Source organism: Sorex fumeus, unplaced genomic scaffold (assembly GCF_029834395.1).
Source record: "Sorex fumeus unplaced genomic scaffold, SorFum_2.1 ptg000033l, whole genome shotgun sequence".
Classification (NCBI taxonomy): domain Eukaryota; kingdom Metazoa; phylum Chordata; class Mammalia; order Eulipotyphla; family Soricidae; genus Sorex; species Sorex fumeus.
Genome location: NW_026606090.1, coordinates 15,282,000 through 15,303,101, shown reverse-complemented (window position 1 = coordinate 15,303,101; position 21,102 = coordinate 15,282,000). Strand labels below are relative to the sequence as shown.

At 41.5% G+C, this 21,102-nt stretch overlaps 1 protein-coding gene across 5 annotated transcripts in view; it reads left to right on the top strand.

Moving 5' to 3' along the window:
- CSGALNACT1 (chondroitin sulfate N-acetylgalactosaminyltransferase 1) overlaps window positions 1-15,695 on the top strand; it is a 419,176-nt gene extending 403,481 nt beyond the window's left edge. For all 5 annotated transcript variants that reach the window (XM_056116700.1, XM_056116697.1, XM_056116699.1 and 2 more), the window contains 4 exons: window positions 4,416-4,594; window positions 5,521-5,615; window positions 11,781-11,862; window positions 14,507-15,695. In XM_056116700.1, the coding sequence (XP_055972675.1) occupies window positions 4,416-4,594; window positions 5,521-5,615; window positions 11,781-11,862; window positions 14,507-14,796 (646 nt within the window). In that variant the 3' untranslated portion in view covers window positions 14,797-15,695. The remainder of the gene's footprint in view (window positions 1-4,415; window positions 4,595-5,520; window positions 5,616-11,780; window positions 11,863-14,506) is intronic.
- The last annotated feature ends 5,407 nt before the right edge of the window (window positions 15,696-21,102 follow it).

Below are 21,102 nucleotides of genomic sequence, written 5' to 3'. Positions count from 1 at the left end.
CCTATTTGTCATATTCTTAAAAGCTTGAATTTATGTCTTTCCTTAGCAATCATTTGTTGGAGCTTCTTTTTTGATGTGGTAAGTGGATTTAGGGGATGGAAGTTTCTTTAATATCCACCCTGATGAGGAAGGCATCTCAGGGCTTTCCAACAGTGGGAGACAGGAGGTGCATTGCAGAGTTTTCCATTGTCCCATCTCTTAGTAAATCCAGTGTGTCTTGGTTGCTTACCATCTTTCTATGTGCCACTTACTCCACAATTTCAAATGATCTCTAGGGGACATCCCTGTCCTCCACAGAGGAAGAACTTGTGAGGTCATGGAACGTATTTCTAGATTAACAGCTGCAATAAAATATCAGGACACAGTACTAGACAAAAGACAGAGGCAAGAATGGTTAAAAAAAAAAAAGATCCTTAGAGGCCACAGAGAAGACTCAGTTTGCAGTGAGGTGTGAAACTGTACCTTGCACCATGCGATGGAGAGGAGTCTTTGGTCAGGAGAATGCCTGTTTGGAAGGCACACTGAGCAGTCAGGGAGCCAACTACACCACACCATCAATGACCACAATCTGACTGCTCTCTACTAGAAAAGGATGGACAGAGAGCAAAGGACCTGATTGGGCATGTCTGAGGTATGCATTTGGGGGCTGTAGCCTTATGCTCATGTTGCACATATCCCCAATCATCCACATGTCGGGCTTCAATAGGGGCAAATCTGTGTTATGCACTGAAATGCATTCTTGCTTTTACAAGGCCTTGCAGCCCTTCCCTACAGCTGTACATGCTGTTGAGTGGAGACTTCTCTGACTTAGTGAGCCCCCTGCCCAAAGGAGGAAGAACATTTCAGTGAAGAGTTAAGGTATGTTGAGGGAAGAAGCCGGACTCCAAGGCAACTTCATCATCTTGCCTCCAGGGTTCTAGATCAGGGTTCACAAATTTTAGATGGGGCAGACATTCTTCTTCCAGGCTAAGATGTTTGACGAAATAGAAATCTCTGTTCTAGAAAAGTAGAGAAGTCAGCTGATCTGATCACTTCTGGTGTTCCTAGCACAGTCCTCTTTGTTAGTATATACCCTTGTTGATGAGCTCCTTCTGCTAGAAGAGATTTCTTGTGCTGCATGTGCATTATGTACCTTGCTCCCCCCTCTGCCCCCATGATGCTGAAGCACATACTACATCTTTGTATTCAGCCTTCAGGCATGCCAGAGAGTGGGTTTGAGATGCATATTCAGTTTGGGAAGTGACATCACAGATGTAATATGGATTGTTTCCTCCTTGTGGAGAAAAGGAAGCACATTGCTGTTTGCATTAAGCCATATAGAGCGTCCCCACTATTCATGTCCCTGAGTTTTATTATCTAGCAGCAACACATCGAGGCACTGGGGCTGAGGTCTTAAACTTTTTAAAAGTTGTTCCAAATAAGGGTAAGCAGCAGCACCAGGTACAATGACTTCTACTCTTTTCCTATGAATCTGACTGACAGATAAATTCACAGAACCCCAGCCACCCCCCCCAGCTTGCTATGCAATGTTTATTAGCAACATCTCAAACCATGGCTAATAAAACGTTTTGAACAAAACAAACTAGAGTAACATACATTGGATAAGTGTATGTTATCCTAGACTTAGGGTGGGTTGCAGTGCTAACACATTGTCAGAAGTTAAAAATATGATGAGTTAAGTATTTAAAAATGCATTTTAGACACCTAAGATTTTGAGAACATGAGTTTAGTGCTTCTTTACCTGAAACATGCATAGAACACAGCTAGGCAGAGTCATCTCACCCAAGTCTGTTTCATAAAGAAATGTTAAAGATCTTACATTCGAATGGGTGTTTGTAGATAGAGGAAAACACAGTATCTGCAAATCACCTCCAAACTATGCTCTGTGGGACAGTTTGATTTCCTGGTGACCATGTGGCTGTGAGAGCAATGGTGCCTGCCATCATCTGAGAGAGTACTGAACCATAGATCACTATCCCCCCAAAAGAACAGAATGTTAACTCAAAGTGTAGGTTTCACGATGTATTGCTTTCACACCTTTGTCAAGTCTCACATAATTCTAAGGCAATCTTTTAAATCTGGGGACCATCTGTATAGTCAGATTGCTACTCTTCATCCTAAATTTATAGCTTTCTACTGTCTTTTATTACCCAACCACTAATCACCTAAAACCTTGTCATATCTTTTATGATATCATTTCACTTTCTAGTGAGGTCTTGCTGGCTGATTATTTCAGTACTGACTGTGGTTTGACTTTTGTAAACAGTTGATATATTGTCACAGATGGATAGTAATCCATTCAAATAGATAATTAGCAGTTCCTGTAATGCAGCATGTTCAGGAACTGCATTCCTCTTTTCTTAGTGAAAACTGCTAAATAGCATTCAAATACATTTCCATATTTTTAACTTTCTGTTGAGTGATACTGGGAAACCTCTTTTAATATGTATATTAATTATAATAAGACAACCTGGATGAGGGATGAGGAAGGGTATGCTCATTCTCTGTGTTTAGGCATTTCTATTCTCCTGGCTCTGAAAATTTGTTGATAGAGATCTCTGTAATCTATAGACTGGGCAAATGAGCCTGGAGACAAAAAAAAAAGATTCTAGGGTACTGGGCACATTCTATATTGCCTGGCTGGAGACTCCCATAGGTGAACAGACAGAATTCTAAGCATTTTCCAACTTTAAACCTCTGAAAATAGACTATATGGGATACAGATGATTAATTTAACTAGACTTCAAGAAACAGACCTATGACACCCCTCCCACCCAGGATCTATGAACTTGGCTATAAGAACTTCGTCACACCTGAGCACTTCTGGAGAATGGGTAGAAACTGCACTGTTTTAGGAGGACCAGACCAAGTCCTAAAGAGACAATGGAACATTGTCACACTGCTGCTCACTGAAAGCAGGAACAGGCCCCGCCCATTCTGGACAAAGAATCATAGTAAAGTTCTGATAGAGGATGAGACCACTTCAAAGTATAGAGCAGTGATGAACTGAAGGCATAATAATGAACATTGATTCTAAATAATGTAAATGGGTCTTTGGCTTCTTTCTTAATCATAAGTTTTATAATGACGAATTTGGGACCAAAGTTAAATAGTGACTTGTTCCAAATAGGTTAGGGATATAGCTAGGATTAAAATAATAAGACAAATATCTGTGTGCACTTAGTAGGACCAGGTATTGTTCTTGACCCTGGCACCAGGTATATGACTCATACACCATTATCTTCCAAACCCAGGGTTCTTACTCTCATCACAGTCTGAATCTTCCCTAAGACTCAGACAAGGACAAACAGATCACCATGATTAAAAAAAAATTCAAGCTTACTTCAAGAGCTGAACAAAGGTAAAGTATTGGAGAAAGGGTAGAAGAACAAAATTGTCAGACACAAGTGTAGTTTAGTAATGACCCAACATAGTTACTTAGAATACAAACCTTAAGGCCAGAAAGAGGTGTTTAACGGTACTTGTTTTGAATATATCAAGAGTAAAGAAGAATAGAATGAAAGTATTATGTCTAATAGAAGGATCCTTGTTTAGGTAATAAGTCATTCTTAAAAATTTTGCTAAGAATATGTTCCATTTTATAATGTTATACTGTTCCTGTGAAAGAGCAACTAAACAAAAAAGTATCTTGAGTTCACTCATACTTTGTGGAATCCTCACCTATGTAATAACAGAGAATCTTATATTTAAATAGTACTTGATACTCTTGTAATTTTTTTATCTAATAAGTGAGAGATAGTTCAGGAAGATACTATTATTTCCTAATTTTCAGATGATGCAACTGAGGTCTCAAGAAATCTCGGGAGGTGAACTTCAAGACCAGAGAGTTAACTCAGGGAGAATTTGGTCTGGGACAGGTTCCTGAATCCAAGGTTGGCTTTCTCCCTACTAAGTGGAAAGGAAGTCCAGGTCTAAATATATTGGGTAGGCTCATATCAGAAGTACCATTCCTGAACTCAGTTGAACTTGGAGGAAAATATGCTAGGGAAGGCCCTTTCAAGGTGACTTATTTTCTTTATCTGGCACTTGCATTCTGAGTGTTCCTGGGGAAGAGGGATGAAGACACAGAAACTTTTATGAATTCTTTTCACTGGTTCAAGTATTCTTATTACAAAGAATAATCTTATATTCAGTATAATCAGTACAGTCATCAACATGGAATTTTCTAGAGAAATCATTGGTATTAAAACTTACTTGGTGCTTTTCACATCCTTAATTTCCTTGAATTTCTCATGGTTCTAGGTCATTCTGAAACTTTTTAGGGTCATGTCGTCTCCTTAAGGAGAGTAGAAATGTGGCAAGGAGTGTATGGATCTTGATAATGTATTTCCAGAGAACTCTGTCACTCTCACAAACCTGGTGTAAAATTGACTATGTCTAATCTTCCCTTTTAGAGCTGCCAACTTCAGGAACTTTACCTTCATCCAGCTGAATGGAGAATTTTCTCGGGGAAAGGGACTTGATGTTGGAGCCCGCTTCTGGAAGGGAAGCAATGTCCTCCTCTTTTTTTGTGACGTGGACATCTACTTCACTTCTGAATTCCTCAACACTTGCAGGCTGAACACACAGCCAGGTGTGGAGTATGGGGTTGATTATCCTTCTCTCCTGCAGGGTGCAATTCAGCTGGTCCACACTCTGGCACCAGCTTTCTCTCCCACTTCACTTTTTTGTCCTTCTGAAACTGCCTTATTTTACATACTTCTGGTGACAACGAACAGAAAAATTATTTGTTCTGTTTCTTACTTTGGTATTGAAGTATGAGTCCCACCATAGTTTTGGATTCTATCCTAAATTTGTGCATCCTATAAGAGGAATTGAGTTTCTGATTTTATTATAAAAGAATTACTCTTTTCCATTTTCAACTCAGAAGTCACCTTTGGTCAACATTCCCAGAAGTGCAGCTGGGAAAAAAGGACCTGTAAGAGTTGTCTTAAAGTAAAGGAAAAACAGCCATGGGAAATTACCAAGAGAGAAAATGCTGTGAGCATAAGATAGTCACAACATGAAAATGATTTTCAAAGAATTTGATTTATATGATAGTGCTGATAATCCACTGATAACTATGGGAATGGCCCTGTCAGCCATTGATACACTGAAAGTTTGCTATGTAATTTGGTCAAGAGCAGTTCCTGGACTTGCGCCTGCTACTCCTACTGCCCGGTCTTTCTTTGGCAGTCCTTCAGACAATACCCTGAGTCATTATTGAAGGACTCCAGCTTGGGTTCTAGGATTCTCTGCACAACCGCTCCTGTTGGTTGATGTTCAGAATGACTGAAGACCAGTATTTGGCATATCACTTCTGTACCAGGAAGCCAGAATTATTCTGTGTCCATCTGGTCTACCTGATAAAGCTTTTTTTAAACATCTCTTTAGAGTTGAGTGAAGAAAAAAAATCTATGTGTTGAGCTATCTGAGATGCTCCAGAAAATTAGATATAAATGACCAAATTTAATTACTGTATGTGTTGCTTTAAGTGTAACTTTCTTTTATTGTTTACAGGGAAGAAGGTATTTTATCCAGTCCTTTTCAGTCAATACAACCCAGCTATAATATATGGCCATCACGATGCAGTCCCTCCCTTAGAACAGCAGCTGGTGAGTAATTATCCCATAGGTGCCTTTGTGTGACACTGTTTCATGTCTTTCATTATCAGGGGCACTTGACCATGAGCAAAGGTGAGTGGCAATCATGGAATTGATTCCCATAGTAATTTTTAAGTTTGGCAGATGTGATGGCTTTTGCTCCCAGCACCTTGTTTATTAGAAGTGCTTGTAATATTTTAAAGGGGAAAATAAATAGGAATGGTGCCTTACAGAAAGGTAATTTCACACCTTCATGGTTTTCTTCTCTTTTCTTGAAACAAGTATTACAGGAGTCTCTGCTTTTTGAATTGTAGTTACCTGTGGTCAACCATAATCTGGAAAATGTTACGGACAATAAGAAATTTTGACACAGAGACCACATTCACATAACTTATATTATGGTATATAACATAATTACTCTATTTAGTATCTATTGTTAATCTAGTCCGCTTAATTTATAATTAAAACATTATATTTCTTCGCACTGACTACTTCTTAGAATAAGAAAAGGAAGAGAAAGATGTGAGAGTCTCTCTTGCTTCTTTATTATTTAGGGAGATTCTTTGGGATTTTCTCATCTAATTCTGTTTGTTATCCAGATTTTTTTCTACCTCCAATAACTCTTCAGACTCAACTGTGTGTCTTACATTTTTAACTCAGTTCTGATTCTTTCTACCCAGAGGTAGCACCAGATTCCATAGACTAAGACCTCAGTCCATAGTTGTCCCTATGATTCTGACCCAGAATTGGCTCAGAATAGATTAGAGATTTCCACAACTTTCTCAAACTCAGGATGCCAATTGCAAGTCCAGGTCCTTATTTATTATTTTGAAAAACTGGCCATAAATCAGAAGTTCCCATAATGCTCCCTCCCCTTTTCTGCGCTTGAGCAGCTCATGGAATTCAGAAAAACTCTTAATGAGATTACCAGTTGATTATAAAGAGAATTAGAATATACAATACAGTAGCCAGATAAAAAAACATAGAATACAGCCTCAAATAGAGCAGTTTCTGTTCTCAGGCTGTTTGGGGCTCCCTGAGGTGGCTCAAGGAAAGGTTCTGGATGCCCACCCTGGAAGTTCTTCAAACATTGTTGAGGGTTGATTAAATCATTGATCACTGATTATTGATTAAGCGTCTATCCCTTCTCCTATATCCAGAAATTTGGTTTTGGACTGAAAATTCTACCCTTCTATTCATTCTTGGTTTCCTTGGCAACCAATTCCCATCTTTATGTCTTTCCAAAAGTGAAGACTTACTGCATTATTCTGGCCTTGTAGTGGTAATGGGAAGGCTATAAATAACATAACACCTTTATGACTCTGAACATTTTCCAGCACTGAGGACAAGAGAGCAAATATTCTAACAAAGACATTTCTATTGCTCTTATAGCTAAAATGCCAATAATTTGAAACAGGAACTTTGGACAAAGAGGGTATGTGTGTATGTGTGTGCATATATATGTACATATATTTATAGATTTGACATATATTTTTTATAAAGTACAATATCCAAGAGAGCAAGCTAATTTTCACTGAAAATGTGTTCTGTAAAATTTTTTTGGAGGACTGATTCTGTGTTTAAGTTTCTAGAAGTAGCAAAACCTGTTCCTTTTGTGCCATCCTGTGAGAGAAGAGCAATTAACTGCTGGCAGCTGATGTAATGATATTAGTTTCACCTTTGGGTTCCTTTGGTTGGACAAGATTAATTCCTAACCTTGTTTCAGCGTGGTTTCACTTTGAGACCAAGCCAGACAATTCAAACTTAGTTTTAATAATATAGTTCTTCTTCACACACGCCCCCCATGATACCAGAGATATGTTGTATACATAAGTATAGAGTTTTTACTCCTCAAGAACCAACTTTTATCTGGTTAGAGACAAACTTTGAGAGAGAAAAACTTCTTTTTTCCTTTCTTTAAATCCTGACCTTCTAAGAATGATTGAGGGGAAATCAGGATACAGGCTTTATTTTCTTCCACTAGATCAGAGCAGAAAGTATCTTTGGTTTTAAATACAGCACTACTTTATATTTGACAAAAAACACAACTAATGCTTCTATTTCAAAATCGTTAAGACCTGATTTGCTTCTAAGAAATTATTTTATTTTAACAATTTTAGACTTGTATCACTTTAGGAAACCATACCTTAGGAAAGTATGGTTTAGTGGATCCAGTACAGAGAGCTAAGACTGAGTATTTCATTCAGAGACAGAAAACTCAAATGTGAGCACAGCTCTGAATTACTCTGAAGCCTTTGACATAAACTTCCAAAGACATATAGGCCTTCCCTAGAGCCTGGTGCTTGAGAGTTCAGTATTGCTATTTAGTTCAGAGAAATATAGCAGTTTTCTACCAGAGGAAGGACTCTCCATTCAAAAATGAAAAATATTGATTACTTTCTTCCTTGGATGAGGTAGTGTTTGAAGAGTTGCTAACTGTAGAGAATCAGAGTGGGTAGGAGTAGAGAAGCACCAGGACACTTGAGAGAGCTTGATCTATAAGGAAGTACTTTGCAAGTCCCAATATGAGTTTTTTTTATATACCCGAAAGAGATCCCTAGATCATTTCACTTGCTTTCTTCTCTTTTTTTGGACTTGTCCAAGTCCACACAGTTGGCTTTCAGCAGAGCTCAAGCCCAAACCAGGATTTTCTTACTTTGGTGCAATGAAAAGAGATTTAGATGAGTGTTGAAATACACTCATTAAGAAAGTTACCTAACAAAAACCTCAAAGGAAAATATCAACCTTTAGAAGTGAATATATTTGAGATAGAACATGTAAACACTTGATCACTTGATCAGTTGACTTCCCGTTAATCGTCAATTTGCTCAAGTGGGTGCCAGTAACGTCTCCTTTTGTTCCTGTCGCATGCTAGTGTAGCCCAATGGCGTCTGTTCATTCTAGGAACATGAAGGAAACACTAAGAAAATATAAAAATAAAATGTAGTTATTGGATATTGATATATTAAGAAATATTTCCTATCAAATCTTATGATGTATCTATATAAACAAATTCTTACCTGCCTTCCTTGGAAGCATCAATATCAGAGGGGAATAGAGAACACAGAGGTATAATGTAGTTGCAACAAGAACCTAAAGTATTTTTAATCAAAACACCACATTTCCCAAGTCCTATAAATATGATGTCATTAGTCAGGTGTCTGTAATTACTTCTATTACAACTGTCATAGGATATAATTTTCTATATAGACAGTAGGAAAAAATGAAATTCATTAGTTTCTTGAGATTCAGATAACTTATTTGCTCTTTATTTTGTAATATAGACCATTGTCAATAAGTAAAGATGAAATCATGATATTTTATTAAGATTTAAATCTTTGAATTTAAACGCAATGTGGAAACAAATATCTGAAAAGTACTGGGTAAGTAGAGTCAAAGAGCAGTACTAGTATCCAACCTTCAAACTTATGGCCAAGGTCTCCATGAAACTAAAAGAGAAAATAAGTTTAAACATTCCACTCTCCTGACTCAAGCTTTGTTAATTCTTGCCAAAATAACACGTCTATCTTAAACTTCTTTCCTTCCCTGTATTCTAGCCCTTTCTTCCTCTGCCACAGAGACATTTCCAAAACACAGATTAACTTCATTTTAAAAAGATAAGACTTTGTGGGCATAAGTCATTGGTATGCTCCTAAATGTTGATGACCCAGGCAGGCAGAAGCTGTCACCTTGACATACGGCATTTCCCATTTCCATGGTGTCAGTGCTCCCTTGGCAGCCCACTGTAAGCATCAGTATGATGTCACTGAACACGAAGTTGGGAAGACATGTGCAGTCCTGGTGCATGTGGCACAGCAGCATGGCCCAAATCCTCTCTGGAACTATTCCTCCATGAACTCCCACTTAGAGAAATATTCGCTCATAATATCAACACATCAACACCACAAAGTGAGATGACCAAGTTTGAAGTACAACAGTCTCATGGATGCTATGCTGATGCACTAGAGAAAATGCGACCAAGACCACTGAAATTTCATGTGGGAACAGTGCAGTACTGTCACTGACAACACCCAGTCCAGCAAGACTGCAGTGAAGAGCATCACTTCAGTTATGGACCAGGCTAGGCTATGGGGAGTGACTCTGATGAATGCAGGTCACTTCATCCTGACACTATGCTGTGGGCACAACCACATCAGCTTCTAAAAGCAGCTACATTTCAGCAGTGTCTGCAAATAGTTATTTTGCAGGGTTTACCGTGAAACATGGCATTAAAAAGTATTTCTATAGCATATTTCCAGCATATAGCATATAGCATCAACTGACCTGCCTCCAGGTAAGGGTCACTCAATTGCTGGTTCAGTTTTACAAGGCCCTGTTACATTCATCACAGGACTCAGGATGGCTGCCTTTGACCCCTTTTTCCTTTTCCAACCTGGTCTCTAAATTTTCCTTTTGGAAACTTTCTCTTTTAATTTCATGGAGACCTTGACCATAGGTTTGAAGGTTGGATACTAGTACCGATCTGTGACTCTACCCAGTAGCCTTGGGGATTTGTCTGGATCTGGCTGGTAGAGGTGGAAGAGATATTAAGTTATTTGCTGCCACAAAAACAGTACATTTGGTATGACTGGAATGGAACATAAACCATTTTAAGACAATAACTCAATAGATATTTTTCAGATTTTATTGCTCTGTACCATTTTTCCATTGATACTAATGAAATTGCCTTGTCACTTGGGAGATATTGTATAACAAGCCTTTGTTCTCAGGCAGAATAGAAATACATCTGCTGGGATGACTACCCTACTCCAGTTCCACTGTCCTCAGAAAGCTACATGCACGCTGCAGGCGCATGCTGCAGGTGCAGCAATTTCCAGGTGCATGCCGCATCTGCAGCAGTGTCCACATGCATGCTGCAGGTGCATGCTGCATCTTCAGCAGTGTCCACATGCATGCCACATCTGCAGCAGTGTCCATGTGTAGCCTGCTGTGAAAATAAGGTTGCAGAGTACAACAATTTTAAATTCATCAACCGTTTGCAATTTTGCCTGGGGTGGAGATCAAGTGAAGCTTCGAGAAAGTGGAATAGTGGTGAGAGGATCAATGTTTGGGGAGGGCCAAGCTGCACTGGACCATTGACTGATTTAGCTCATCCTCCTCATGTACGGAACAGGAAATGAAATTCCAGGAGCAGAGGTCTCTGTCATGAAAAAGCTGCCCACTCATGGTCAAGTTGCAACCAGATGTGGGTTTTCCTCCTTCCCTGCCTGTTTCTAGCAGTGATAAAAGCCAGATTCCAGCAGAAAATGTCAGACATGGTCAAACTGGACGTTCTAACTCTCCTCTTCCCCAGGAGGCCTTCCTTCAGTCAGAGCACCTTTGTGAACAATAAGAATGAACTATGACAAACAACAGTGACACTTCAAGAGTCATTCCCAGAAATACCTCAGCAAAAATATATAAACAGATTTTTACAAAAAAAGTTTTGCCACTTCATCAAATACATCGGAAATTTACTTGCAAAGGAAGAAGCAGAGCAGGGCCAAGCTGGCTTCCTTGCGTCTTGCTTGGATGGCCTTTTGGAGCCCGGTAGCTGGCAGGGCCGCAAAAGCTTTGGGTAGCAGTTTGGCTTTCCAATGAAGATGAATGGACAGAGTCTTCCTTCAGAACCTGCACTCGCAGCCCCTTCCTCGGCGGGGGAGAGTTAGTGGGCTGTAGTGACAATTTGGGGTTTTGATTTTGTTCCCTGAGGGAATTCTCTCTGTGTCCTCTGCCAGGGCCGCTGTGTTCTGCGTTGTTCTCCTTCCCGTCACGTCACTCAACTTCCTGAGCCCTTTGCCGGCTCCCTGCCCAGCCTGGGTGAGGGGCGAGGCCTCACATTTTCCCTGTCACTGGTACTGGGCCAGACACGTAGGAGGCTTTTCCATGGTGCTGCTCCAAAACCTCTGGGGGGGTGTGCGCGCGTGCGTGCACAACACACGTCGGTGTGTACTTTCAGGTCCACACCCTAGAAACGTTCCAGCCTGAGGTGCCAAGAACCACACAGCCCCCCTGGGGACTCGGGGATCACAGCCTTGGTCACTGAGGGCTCAGTGCAGCTGCTGGCCCGCGCAGGCAGGCACTGTGGGTCTCCAAGGGAACGCGTGTGGGGAGGCTGCGGGTGCTCTTTCTCCCACCCTGTCCTTCTCAGCTCACAGAGCTTCCCTTTTCCTGCAGGTCATAAAGAAGGAGACTGGATTCTGGAGAGACTTTGGATTTGGGATGACATGTCAGTACCGCTCAGACTTCATCAATATAGGTAAGAGGGACCCGCAGCGAATGTGTCTCTGCTGCCACCCAGAGGCCACCGGCCTCAGTGGCCCCGAAGGCGGTCCCTCAGCTCCCGGTGGCTCTGGGAGACAGAGTGGGGCTTTTTCCTGAGAAAAGCTGTTCCTCTGTGATGTATTCAGGAGTGGGCAACACACCAGCACGACTCTCACAGCTCCTCTCAGTTGCCCTAATCATGTGCAACTGTGGTGCAGGACCCAGAACTACCTTTGTAGTGCACCCATTAAATACCCCAGACTTCTACTTGTGTCCTAATAGCCATCACAACCACCAAAAAAGTAAAAACATTGGGAATTTGGGTAAATGTTATACAATTAAGCGTTTAAATTCCTTTCTGCTGAACTTTTTCAGGTGTTTCTTCCCACTCTGTAGGTTGCTATAATTATCAAACACATGTTCTTAGCACAGGACACAGGCTAAGGTGTTGGAGGAAGGGACCAGGGTTCTCAGAGGCAAAGGGGGCACTTGATCAATGAGTGGCATCATCAGGGTGACAGCAGCTGGGTCCTTCACCCACCCAGCTCCACTGCCCAGGTCATGGCATACCCCTGGCCACAGTGAAGTGGAAAGGAGTAGGATGAGATGAAATGGACCAGTTAAAGCCAAAAACCTTGCTGTTGGGCTCAGGGGTTCCAGAAAGTAGCTGGGAGTCCTGATACTACAGCCCTGTGGTGCCCCCACCACACACACACACACACCTATCCTCTCCCGTCCATTTCCCTCTGGAAGGTCGAAGCTTTTCCTTTTAAGGTCACCCCATAGATGTGAGTAGCCCCAGGTTTTTGTTCTGGGGTGAGGACTTCAGGGGCTCTAGCACACTCATGTACACGATCAGACAAAAGGGACAGATATCAGCTTGTAGCCAGATTCTGTGATCTGAAACTCAGCACCTGAACACTTGGTCTCTTGTGGAGGTGACCTCACTGGTCTTTTTTATTTTCCTGTGGGAAATTCCCATTTCCCAAAACTCCATGATTCCTTGGTATGTGTACAGGGCAAGTTACTTTGTGATGATTTATGTCTACCAGACTTGAATGTATAGTTGATCTTCCTGAAGACAAGGCATGGCTGTAACTGGCATTACATGTTACCTAAAGAAAGTGAAAGTAAATTAAAAAAATAAAACCAATAAAAAGTGAAATCAGAGAAAGAGTATGGAGAGAGTAATGCCTTGCAGGCAGTCAACCTGGGCTTCATAGCACAGCTGGATGCAGCCCTGGAGGCCCCTGACTACTGCTGCGGAAACCTTGGCATGGCAGGTGCTAGCAACCACATATTCTCAGGCCTTCACATAGAACCACGAGCTGATTGGCTCAGAATTTCTGGGATGAGCCTCAGAATAATCTGGGCACAGCAGAAAGCTCCCCCCACCCTCATGTCCACACCCTGCAAATATGGGACCAGCAGGTTTGGAAGGAAAGTCAAGCACAGTAAGCCAGGACTTTGACATAGAATCTTTGTGTCACATTTGGATCCCAGTCATCCTTAGTAATATTGTAATTATTTTTAAAAATTGTAATCACACAGTTTCTGTTTAAGAGGCTATAATGATACCTAAGTCAGTTGCAGCTAACCCTTACATTGCTATCTCAGTGGGTTATCACACCTTTAACTCTCAAGGGTAAGGAAACCAGGGAGGTAAAGTATCAACTTATCAGAGAATCAAGACTCAAATTTCAGATGCCTAATTCAGAACTGTACTTTTCTTTATTGCTCACCATGAGAGGGACAGTTCACTCCCCTTCAAAAGCCCAGGACCAATGGTTGCAGATTCCACTGTGAATGGACTCCTTTATTGTTCCAGTAATACTTCGTAACAGAGCAACATTTCTTGGGGTTTTCAAGATAAAAGAGAAACAGTAACTCTAAGTAAAGATGTTATAATCGTTTCATTTGTCTTTTAAGAGTCAGCTACATATTCTTTGTGAGTGAAAATAGTTGGGACTAAAGAGTGACAGAGGCCACACTGCACTGGTTCTCTTTGGGATTTAGTGGCTTAGGGTAAGAAAGACATAGGTACCTCAGTTTACCACGGGGAGACTTTAGGGGACCATTTCTCATGGTGTGAAGAAGTGCATGATAGAGTGAAATGGTATTCTCAGTAGAACATCAGAACCATTGGGGAGGCTGGACTCTCGCGTGACTCACTTCACCAGCCTGAGTAGACACAGTTTTACAGGACTCTACTCTATGAGAAGAAGAGTTCTTTTGTAAGATTTGATTGTTTTTTCAAGGTGTCTTCCTTTATAGCACAATCCCTGTTTATACTGTGTGCAGTGGCAGCATGAGGCCACATTCAAGCAGAAACAGCACAGCACTTAATGTGATTTCATACTGAAACATTAAGATGTGCCACAGCTCTTGCAATGGTTGCAGGGACCCTTCCTTAGCTCTGGGAAGCCACTGAAGCCTGTGATCCGGCCTCTTGCTGAGTCCTGGTGTTCTCTCTATTTAGAAATTCTTTGGCCCACAAATACACACTTGTAATTTGGAGGTGTGGTGAAACACTCACCTTCTCTGAATATGTCCTTTCTTCACGCAAAATTCTTTATTCAGAGCACCTGGAGCGTAGGAGCTGCTGCACAGCATGATTCCTTCATCTCCTCTCTTGACAGGTGGCTTTGACCTGGACATCAAAGGCTGGGGTGGAGAGGATGTGCACCTCTATCGTAAGTACCTCCACAGCAACCTCATCGTGGTGCGGACCCCTGTGCGCGGACTCTTCCATCTGTGGCATGAGAAGCGCTGCGTGGATGAGCTGACTCCCGAACAGTACAAGATGTGCATGCAGTCTAAGGCCATGAATGAGGCATCTCACGGGCAGCTGGGCATGCTGGTCTTCCGGCACGAGATAGAGGCCCACCTTCGCAAACAGAAACAGAAGACGGGCAGCAGGAAAACATGAATTCCCAAGGAATAGACTTGGGGAGTCATTTTGGGTTTTTTCCCTTAATTATTACCACATCGGTGGCTGAAACAAGAAAAATATCTCCATAAAGGGCAATAAAGGATATGATTGATGAGAATAGGGAGGAAAAGAGAGAGCCTTCAATTTTGGGCTGGCTATTTGGCTTTATGCAACAGGAATGAAAATTTCTTACTGTGTCAGCAAGCACCATGGCCCAAATATACCTCGTGTGGCATGTAACAAAGGAAGAAGGATTGTGATATTATAAGACTAGTCATGTGGAGGTCTTGGTGATGTTTACAGCAGTGAGAGCTATTGTTTCTATGCTTATTGAAATATTCATGAATTAAGGCCAGTTTGAAGGCAGGCACATTTCTCTCCGGAAGAATGATTACATCTGTAGAACTGTAGTGTCTGGGAGTGCTACAGAAGGAGACAAAAATATGAACATACTCACATTACCATGCTTTAGAGTATAGTAAGCCAAATCCAAATGGACTTAAAAGGGAAAAGAAACCTTAACTATTGTGTCATTTCCTTCCAAAACTAACCAAAACCAATCTGTTCACCTTTTTGGTTATAAGTTTAAGTATCTTTGTTAATTGATTTCAAAATGCATATCTCTTTTTTGCTTTATAGTTATATTCTTCTTATTTACCAATTTTCCAATCTTGCAAAGAAAGCACAAATTAGCAAACCATTTAGTATTTTTAAGAAGACACTTTTGAATGCAATATGAAAACTTCCTGTTCAAAGCACTGGATCAATTCCTCACTGCAGGGTATGCTGAATGCTAGGGTATTCTTAGATACTGCTTGTTTGCCCCTTTTCTGCCTCGAAGGCACGTTTGTAGGGCTTCTGGAAGGAGGAAATACAGGGACACTTCATTTGAAGAGGATTTCTTAGGAGCAGCAACTGCATGCATACAGGAGGGGAAGAAATACACTTTTTAAAAAAATTTTGTATTAGTGAGACATCATGAGGTACAGTTGCAGACTTACAAATTTTTGTGCTTGGGTTTCAATTATACAATGATCAAATACCCACCCTTCCACCAGTGCCCATTTCCTACCACCACGGATACCTTAACAGAAAAGGAAACACTCAGACGTGATAATTTGAATCATTCAGAAGGTAGAAAGCATATTTTCTCCTCAGGAGAAGGGGGGAAGACCCCTTTATCACCTGTAGAAATAAACCAAAGTATATTGCAATTGTGTGAACCAAATCTCCTTTCAAAGTAGGGTGCTCTTCCTGGCTTCTGGCATTATTGAAAAGAACTTCAGAAACTGAAACTTGTGTTTTATGAAGGATCACTCCAGCTGCCAGAGTCCAGGGGGACAAAAGAGTTTGCTCCAGGCCCAGTCACTCCTATTTATGGGGGAATATAATTAATTTTTTTCAAATTAAGCAGCTTACTCAGTCACCATGATGATTTTGGAAATCACATTTTATCACAGTTCCCAGATATTTAGAAAAATATAGTTACCAGTAAGTGGTTCCTATATTCATGTGAAAATTATTAGTAAGCATCAGATGCATGAGCTAATTATTTCTGATTTTTTTATCTTCTGTTTGCCCATACTCAATTTATTGTTTAAAAGCTTCAAGAACATTCAAACTGTTGATTTTTTCCTTTGTAAAGCACTGTATTGATTTTTCAAGTCATTTATATAGTTTAATCCAAATACAGGACATTAATGGAAGGTGACATTGGCCAAACAATAAAATATGATTTGTGGATGTAAATTCTCCTTGTAGTAAAAGTTTCGTGTCTTCAGTGTTTGGAAAATAGTAATTTGTTGAAACAAGGGATTTATAACCATGACACCACTGATGTTTGAGGTGAAATCATCCTTTGCATTGGGGCCGTCTGTTAATGCTCTGTCAATACTTCACAGCTGTCCACTGACTGCCAGCAGCATCAACCACCAGTATGACAGTCAAATGTCCCAAGTCAGTGAAAGGTGCTCCAGAAGCCCAGTTTTCCATAATTCAGAAGCACTGGGTTAAAGGGAAGGAAGAACTAAATCCTAGATTAGAATAGAAATTAAATTAGAATACAAATAAATAAAATAGAATAGAAATCAAATTAGAATCACTTGATCACTTGACATCCCATTACTCATCGATTTGCTCGAGCAGATGCCAGTAATGTCTCCATTTATCCCTGTTGCGTGCGAGTGTAGCCCAATGGCATCTGCTCGTTCTAGGAACACAAAGAGCCTCAAACCGATCGTTCAGGGTCTTGACGAAGAAGTCTGACCATCTCATAGGTGGGCAGCCACACGGTCTTTTGACGTCCCGTGGAATTCAGTTGGTAATGGCTCTAGTCCAGCGGTCATCTCCAAATTGCATTATGTGTCCAGCCCATCTGATTTTCCATGCCTTGGCAAACGAGACAGCGTCCCTGATTCTTGATTGTTGATGAAGGTCAGAACTCCGGATTCTTTCTCTCATTTAAGTGAAGTGTGATACTCCAAGCATAGCTCTTTCGATTCCTCTTTGGGAGACATGAATAACATTCTCATCCTGTTTTCATAGGGCCCAGGTCTCTGAGGCATATGTTAAGGCAGGAAGAATAGTGGAATCAAAGAGATGTGCCCGGATCTGGAGGTTCTTTGTCCTCTTAGCTATTTATTCGACATTCTTGAAGATGTTCCAAGCCACTCTCTTCCTCCTGCACAAATCAGGTGCCAGGTCATTCGTCATGTTGACTTCTCAATCTAGGTACACATAACTGTTGCATTCGGAGATGTTCATCCCATTGAGAGTGAATGGAACGTCAGGAACGAGACCATTTATCATAAACATTGTCTTTGTTAGATTCAGCTGTAGTCCAACATTTCCACACTCATGGTCGAAGTTGGCCAGCATTTGTGCCTCTTGGCTGATGTTTGGTGTTATAAGAATGATGTCATCAGCAAAGCAGAAATTATGTAGTTGCTGACCGTCTATCTTCACTCCCATTCCTTCCCATTCCTGTCATTGCATGATGTTCTGGAGGGTGGCACTAAAGAGTTTCGGTGAAATGGTATCACCCTGCCAAAACCCTCCCTTGACGTCAATGATCACCTCCCTGTAGAATGGTGAGATCCTGGTAGTGAATCCACAATACAGATCATGGAGGATCCTGGTGTATTGACATTGAACGCCCTGTTTGGCTAGGGCCTCGATGACCCCTTCCATCTTAACAGAATCAAAGGCCTTCTTTAAATCAATGACTGTTAGAAAGAGCGGCATTTTGAACTCCCGAGAAATCTCAATGAGCTTGGTTATCATGTGGATATGGTCGATTGTGCTAAATCCTTTGTGGAACCCGGCTTGTTCGCATGGTTGTCCTTCATCTAGTGTTCTGCCAATCCTGTTCAGGATGACTCGAGTGAACAGCTTGTAGATGACAGACAATAGGCAGATCAGGCAATAGTTGCCAATGTTGTGGATGTCTCCCTTCTTGTATGGTAGGACAGACCTGCTGGTTTTCCATTGGGGTGGAACCTTGCATTCAGACAGGTACTGTGTGAAGAGCCGAGCCAGTGTATTGACGAGTACTGACGGCAGGTTCTTCAGGTGTTCGGGTCTGACCTTGTCTGGGCCAGGTGCTGTTTGCTTCTTTACCGATGAAATGGCATGTCGGATTTTGGAAGGGAGAACGTTGGGAACGACATATCCATCCTGTGGAATTTGGCATGTGGGCAGGTGGATGTGGCTATTAAAGAGACCCGAGTAGAAGTCATGGATAATCCTCTCCATTGCCCTTCTGGAAGATATGATAGATCCATCAGGACGTCGGTGGGCAATCATCTTGGTCTTGTAGTTGGCGAAGGACAGGTGGGCGTTGTGAATGCTTTTCCCAGCTTCTGCCGCATCTGCCAGCACTGCTACTGTCTCTTTTTGAGGTCTTCCTTTATCCCTTCTCTGCACTGCTTTGCGAGCTTGTATGTTTGCTTGTTGTTGCCTGAGGCTTGCATCAAGCCACATTGGTGAATGAGCTCGAGAGTTTTTGAAGACAGTCGTCTTTTTGTGTGTGTGTCTTTCTCTCAGCGTTCCTCACACAATCATGGAGGTGCTGAACCAGTCAATCGTATTCCTCATCAATGTTCTCAATGACGGCATCTTCCAATGTTGCTGCAAAAGTGCCAAAGAACTCCCAGTTGGTGGTAAAGCACTTAATACAAGATTATGGCACCATATATGAATGCATTGAAATATGGTTTGAAGCATGTGAACACCTGTAAGGGCAATTAGAGGCTGCCCTAAAAGCCTCTACCTTTCTTGGAGAACCTGGCAAGCCACCGAGAGTGTTCTGCCCACACAGCAGAGCCTGGCAAGCTATCCGTGATGTATTTGATATGCCAAAATCAGTAAATACAATGGGTCTCATTATCCTGACCCTGAAAGAGCCACCAATATGGCAATGTTAAGAAGGATGAGGAAGGAGAGGCTTATAAAAGCTCAGGGCTGACCTAGGCTGCCAAAACAATGGACAAAAATGACTGTACTTTCAATGCACATACGCTGGCATTGGATGTATCCATTGAGGACCTGATGGTGCAAGCGTGAATGATCAAGTATGACATTATTGGTCTGACTGAGATGAGAAGACATCAATCACATCACACCGTTTTTGACACTGGGGCACTGGGGAAGAACTGTTCCTCAGAACATGCGACAAAAGAGGATTCAGTGTGTCGGTGTCCTCGTCAACACAAAATTGGCCATATATATTGATTCATTCAAATGCCTAACAACCCGAATCGGACGATTACACTTGAATAGATGTGACTCACTGCCGGCAGTTTCTATATTCATTGTCTACACACCAACATCCAATTATGATGAAGGAGAAATTGAGAAGTTCTACATGGAGCTGGAGAAGTTCTATAAAGAAGAACACACCTTCTACAAGATCATTGTCGGTGATTTTAATGCCAAGATAGGACTGAGAAGAACAGTCAAAGAACTCCACATCGGGACCCATGGCCTAGAATGGAACGAACAGGGTAAGAGACTGTCTGAGTTCATCATGTTGAACAAGACCATTCATGGTAACTCACAGTTCCAGAAGGCTGAGTCTAAACGTTGGACATGGGAGTCTCCCGGTGGATGGTTCCACAATGAAATAGGCCACATCATATTCAATTGACGGTCTTGTCTGACTGATGTCGCTGTTGTCCCAAAATTCCAAACAGGATCGGACCACCGTCTCCTTCATGCAAGATTCTACTTCACAGCGTGGGAAGAAAGGGCTGCAAAGTTTAAGAAAAATTAGAATAGAAATCCTAATTGTTACTAATTTTACTGGTCTAATAATGCATGGAGTTCTTGATGGGTCAGGAGGATGTATTTCTGAAAGGTTAATGGCAATGAGAGAACATTTTGACCTTATAATCTGGTGTAAGTATCCTACAGAGGGTGCTGCTTGTATTATTACATTGCATAACACATGTAGAGCTAAGACAGTGATTACAATTTGTTTATGAGTTGCTAAGGGATCTGAAGGGCAGAGAAAAGGACAATATCAAACAATTTCCTTCTTTTTGAAATTTAGCAAATTTACCTCAAGTATTAACAGAGATTGAGACCATTTTCTAGCACATACAAGAGGGTTCTGTTTAACAAAATTACCATTTACTAGGTGCTTAAGCAAGAAGCATTGAGTTCCTACAGTTTTGGAATCCACGATCAAGGTACTGGCAAATCTGGTGTCTACTGAGAACCCACTTCCCACTATGCTGCCTAGTTGAGAGCAGACAGTCCCACCTCTCTTCATCTTGACGAATGACATTATCCTACCCTGAGGCTCCACCCTCACGTCCTCCTTACCTCTCAGAGATGCACTTCCAAATGTCATCACATTTGTCTCCAATGGGAATTTTGTGAGGGCACTGGCATGCATTCTACAGCAGGACCTGCTCATGACATACAAATGTTCTGATATCAGAAAGAAGCAAATTCCTTTTTGGTCCGATTGAGTTATTTGGGGGATCCTGGAACACTATCACTATCAATATGTAACACTGTACCACTGTAGCACTGTCCTCCTGTTGTTCATGGATTTGTTCAAGCGGGCCCAGTAATGTCTCCATTGTGAGACTTGTTGTTATGTGTTAGGCATATCGAATACGTCACGAATGGCTTGCCAGGCTTTGCCTTGCGGGCGAGGTACTCTTGGTAGCTTACTGGACTCTCCGAGAGGGGCAGAGGAATCAAACCTGGGTCGGCTACCTACAAAGCAATTTTCCTACCTGTTGTGCTATAGCTCCAGCCCACTATCAATGCATATAAAAATATTTGAGCATG